Raw genomic sequence first — 5,273 nt, 5'->3', positions numbered from 1 at the left:
CACAAGTGGCATCCTATGACAGTTCCACGCTGGAATTCACTGAGCTCCTGAGAGCGGCCCATTCTTTCACAAATGTCTTGTTTCACAGTCTGCATGCCTGAGTGCTTGAATTTATACACCTGGGGCCAGGCCAAGTGATTAGAACACCTGATTCTGATCATTTGAATGGGTGAGCGAATACTTTTGGTAATATAGTGTATGTTGCCCTCCATGTGTGTGGACTATGAATATGGCAGGTGGAAAATTCTCATTGCACCTGTAACATGTCTGGACTAGTAGTTAAGACTGAACCCAAGACATGTAATGTGTATTTCAACATTGTGTTTTACATTTCCTTGCAGATGCTGGTGGTGGATTTATGCTCTGATCAACAGTGTTATTTCTGCTAAAAAAAAAAAGAATTGTCATGTACTAAACTGAAAGGCTAACTACAAGGTGTTACATTTTCCATGAAAACAAAAAACCCGAAGGACAGGAGTTTGCAGGGTGGGAAACCAACAAAGCACTGAACAAAACACAAAAAGGGGAAGGAAACTGGTGTCTAAAATGTGGTGGTGGGAATAAAACCAACAGCCACCACTAACTCTATCAAAATGATTTAAAAAAAACCAAAACATTGAACAACAAAAAAAAACAAAGGTGAAGTGGGAGTCACTGATGCAGGGCCAAACAAAATGTATAGAAATGACCAAAAGAAAGAAAGCTTAAACACTCTCAACCCATATTTTCCCCCCAAACAGAGAGCCAACTGATGTGTTGACTCCCTGAAACACACAACCATCTGAAAAGGGGAACTACAACCCCACTATATAGACTCCCAGATGACTGATTGCAGCCAGCTGAGGGAGATCATCACAGGTGCACCCAATAGCATCTAATTACCTGCAACCCAGATCTTGAGTAATCTCTTTTCAAATCAGGACCTTGTGGAATCTGTGACCTGTCCATAACAAAGCTAATCCCATGAATAAGTTGCCTGCTGGTTTTCAAAAACTATATTGAAAACTTGATCCTTTATCTCATTGCAAATTGCACTGTTTCTGAATTTGAAACATCCATCTCATTAGATGATACTTTGGTTTACTTGCTGATGAAGTTGTTCACTCTGTCTGCAGATGTATTTCGTCCCACAACATACTAGTGGTGAAAAGAAAACACAGAAAAGCAGTCATGAGTGCAAAAGAGTCACAAGTCTCCTCATCAAGTGTCCCATAAACAGTATTAGCATTATGGAATGTACCGTCTTATGGCCTTGCTTGCTTTCTCTCTGTCCAGCACCATGTTGATCTTCTCCTCCAGATCCTTGAGGACAAATTACAGCGTAAAAAAACAAAAGACCCGCAATCACATAGCAGGAAATGCATTTAAAATCTGCAGTGCTTTAAAAATGATGAGATTCTAGGAAAGAGGTGGAACTCCTTTACCTTGTTGGTGGTCTTCAGACGGTCATTTGAGGCTATCAGTCTCATTATCTCTGACTGCAAGCAAACAGAAAAAAACCCTGCAGCTGTACACATTATCTGCAATCGCTTATCCTGCTTTAATCTCACAAAGGTGCAACTGATGTTGGAAGTTATGTAAAAGTCATAGTCTTAGTGTCAGTGACAGTTTATCTTGTGGCACCTTCAGGTCTTTGATTCTCCTTTCTGTAGCTGTGGTTGTAGTGGTGGACACCAGCTTCTCTTCAAGCTCCTTCTCCAGCTGTCGGATCTCCCTCCACGTGTTCAAAACCTGAAGCCTCTTGATTTGGATGCTGTCAGAGCAGCCGATGGCAGTGTCCGGCAGCAGCTCTGACAGAGATATATCTGTCCAAACAAAGAAAGGATGAGCATGAATGCACTGGGGTGCTGAGTGATGTATCTGTACTTGTTCAGACGCACTCCTGCAGGCTCTATAAGGCTGCAGCTGCCTCGCTGAAACTACAAAAGTCTCCTTATGCCTCTCGTCATGACAAAGTGCTTATTTGTTCAGTCTGTCCAGATCAGATTTAAAACTTAGCATGTGCTGTTGCCCCGCGGGGTAACATACAGCAAATACTTGGATGTGGTTTGCCAGTGATCAGATACAACAGATGAAGTCTTAAGACTCACTCTTCATGCAACAGTCCTCTGGGCCTTTGATTGCTGGAACGTTCTGTAATTCATTTTGGACTCTGGGGTTGAAAAGGAGAACAGCCTTGCTGAAATTAATAAGAATTTACAGTTTAAGTATGCTTTGTTTTGCTGTACAGATCTGCAAAGTACCGTTTATTCTCCTCTAGAGCTCTTCTCGCCTCTTCCTCGAGCCTGCAAACCTCTTGTTCCGCATCCTCCAACTTCATTTCCCCTAATTTGCCACCGCTGAGAATGAATGAAGTATTCTGTGACTGTAACACATCAGCAACAACAACAACAACAACAACAGAAAGATGTCAAGACTTGCCTTGTTGTGCACCAATGCAAACGATGCTCAAGTCAAAAGCTTCTCCCCCAACTATTGCAAAACTATTTGAGGCTCATTCTTCTTAAGTGGAGGACTTTTATTGTCTGTAACGTACAACTCTCTGGGCCCCGGCAACATATTCTAACATAAGGTTATACTTTCTCCATTGAAAAAAGATCCCACTGCGAGCAGCCCTGAGTTCAGTTCATAACAGATAAGTTTGTATGAAAATTACTGACAAGGCTCTGCAACAAGACTTGACCAAACTATAGGTGCAGTTTTGTTAATATAAGCACTACTTTCAACCTTACACAGTATGAAAAGTAACTTCCCCAAACTTATTTTGTGCCGAAGTTTGATAATACATCACAGTAAAGATGAAGCCAATATGTTAGTTTGCTGTCAATCAATCCACAGAATGGAATCAATGTTTTTGACAGGAGGCCAGAAAGTCACATTCATGTCTCAGGTCTTCCTGTTTACATCATGAATACTTTACTGGACAGTGTGCTTTACCATGTCAGGTAGAGACGATTGGGAGGCCATCAGGTGGTTGACGTACAAGTCATAATCTGTCTGGAGATAAAAAAATAAAACATTACTTAACTAGTTTGGATCTTTTTTTAAATGTCAAATCAAAACGTTACTGAAAATATAAACACAATCATGTACTTCAATATAAAGCCCATGGGCTTTTGACATGGCTTTATTTTAATCAACACAAACACAACACACATAAAAAAACAAAACAAAACAAGCTTCTCTGAAAAAAAATCAAAAGAAAAAAAATATCAAGATTTCTGCTGTATGATTACCTCACTGTTTACTTATATAATAAATTAATGTCAAGCAATGGTCAGTGTGATCTAAATTTCAGTTTTGTTTATGTGCAAAATGCACAAACACTTATATACAATGCAGTGTGAGCAAGGCCATTGTATGCAAAAAAGAGACTTGACCTGCTCCCTGGCGCATCAAGACCAGGTTCCAGTCGTTGCTCTACTTCCGCTCGCTACACCAGGGACTCACTCTCTCTTAGCTCTAATACGACTGACAGCACATGCTAAAAATGTGCTAGTGGGTACAGAGGAAATGGAAAAACCTTAATTTCCCTCAGGATGCGTCCAAATACTGGCGAGCCTTCACATACATCATCAAAGACGTCACTGAACACCACAAGGCGGTCTCTGCTGGGCCAGCTTTGCGCTGACAGCTTCTTCAGCTCCTGAGGATGACAGGAACACACACACAGCGAGTTCAGATGTGCGTAAGAGTCGGTGCGTGTCTTTTTTCATGCACCTTCTGCAAGAGTGTTGAGACGGCAATTTACGATTGCAATTTCCTGAAAAAACAAACCTGTTAGAAAGCCTGAAATAAAAAATAAAAGAAGTGCAATTTAAAAAAAACAAAAAACTACATATGTGATTTCATGGTTTGTGCGACCATTCTCACCTTTTGTAGTTTTCTCTCATGCATTTCAGCAACATTTATTCCAGCCCAGAGGTCTTGGTTGGCTATGACTTGCCTCCCAGACCGTTGTTTTGTCTGTAGCTGGCCTTTATTATTCAATCTGTTGTCTGTCTGTTTCCCCTTTGGATAAGATGAAGAATTTTTCTGGGAAATATCTAGCAGCTGAACCGGCAAGGAGTCTGAGGGACAGTCTACTATCTTTGGGAGACTTAATTCTTCTCTTCTGTCTGTATGTTGTGAGTGATTGGCAGCCTGAACTTGTCTTGACCCAGAGACGCCAGGCTCTGCTGAAGGCATGCTTGACTCCTTAATTTCTTTCTTCTTTACAGAAAATAGTGCTTTTGCCTGCTGGAGTGTCAGAGGATTTGGGGTTTCATCGTGGCTGTGAGATGTTCCCCAGAAAGATGACATTTTCTCCCTCTTTGGCTGAGTCTGCTTCAGGCTGCGGGGCCCCAGGTGACCTGAGGAGTAGGCCTGGACATCAGCCTTCTGACCAGCTTCAGCAGCCAGCAGCAGTCTTTGGATGTCCCTCCTAAAACATTTGGGCTTACAGCTGCTGGACATGGCTATGAGGGCACAAAACACAATGTAGTTAAGAAAGCACTGACCTTAGCTGAACTGTGATGCTGTAATTCAATACACTGAACCAAATGTGAGATTTAATTTCTTTAAACTGCATTCAATTACACAGTATAGCGAATTTATACGTAGAGGGCATGCAACAGGTCCATAACTATGACCTAGTCATTGTTGTGTCTGAATATGAATAAGCTGTCCTAGAAACACACATTTGTGAAAACAAACTGACGGGAAGGTAAACGTTTTTAATCCAGACCGAACTCGTAGTAAACTAACAAACTATAAATTGGCCAAGCACAAAGCCGTGATACACCTAGCAAAGATGCACCAGTTCTTAGTATTTTTGCTTTTACGTGGCTTTAATATGTTTTAATAAGTAGCTGAAGCATGTGGGTAATTCAGACATACATAAAAGCTGAATAAGCTAAATAACGGCCTCACCTGTCTGATAACTTTTGATAATCACGACACAAAACAAAGTTTCTTCTTCGCGGACACAACAGCCTGTTCTTTCTTTGCTCGGTTGCCAGGGAGACCGAAGCGCGTATATGCTTGCGTTGCGTTCAGTGTCCTGATAATAATCGTCCCCTCGAGATACGAGGCGCTAAGTCCCATCTGTACACGGCAAGGGAGCAGAGGGTGACGTGTAGGCCACAGTACAGGGACAGCACAGAAACTGCGGAGAAAGTTCGAGTCCATGTTTCTAGAAAGATAACCATTCAATGATAACCATGGAAATATTCAGGAAATAACTTTCTAAGCTAAATTGATATGAAAACAGTGATGGCTTATTCCTAGGAGTA

General features: G+C 41.5%; 1 protein-coding gene across 2 annotated transcripts; it reads right to left on the bottom strand.

Annotated features, from left to right (window-relative positions):
• Window positions 1-315: 315 nt before the first annotated feature.
• LOC119034072 (uncharacterized protein C6orf118-like) lies at window positions 316-5,025 on the bottom strand. Of its 2 annotated transcripts, none has more exons than XM_037124776.1 (10): window positions 4,912-5,025; window positions 3,874-4,457; window positions 3,524-3,646; window positions 2,938-2,997; window positions 2,244-2,365; window positions 2,091-2,152; window positions 1,624-1,805; window positions 1,425-1,478; window positions 1,241-1,302; window positions 316-1,137 (listed from the first exon to the last, which is right to left on the bottom strand). In XM_037124776.1, exons 2-10 carry the CDS (start codon window positions 4,453-4,455, stop codon window positions 1,101-1,103), a joined length of 1,284 nt encoding a protein of 427 aa, XP_036980671.1. In that variant the 5' UTR covers window positions 4,456-4,457; window positions 4,912-5,025; the 3' UTR covers window positions 316-1,100. The 2 variants fall into 2 exon arrangements, with proteins under 2 accessions (XP_036980671.1, XP_036980672.1); XM_037124777.1 differs by having other exon boundaries at window positions 3,572-3,646.
• Between the last annotated feature and the right edge of the window lie 248 nt (window positions 5,026-5,273).

Source organism: Acanthopagrus latus, chromosome 15 (genome assembly GCF_904848185.1).
Source record: "Acanthopagrus latus isolate v.2019 chromosome 15, fAcaLat1.1, whole genome shotgun sequence".
Classification (NCBI taxonomy): Eukaryota; Metazoa; Chordata; class Actinopteri; order Spariformes; family Sparidae; genus Acanthopagrus; species Acanthopagrus latus.
The sequence above is the reverse complement of the archived record's forward strand: the minus strand, read 5'-3'. Positions and strand labels throughout refer to the sequence as shown.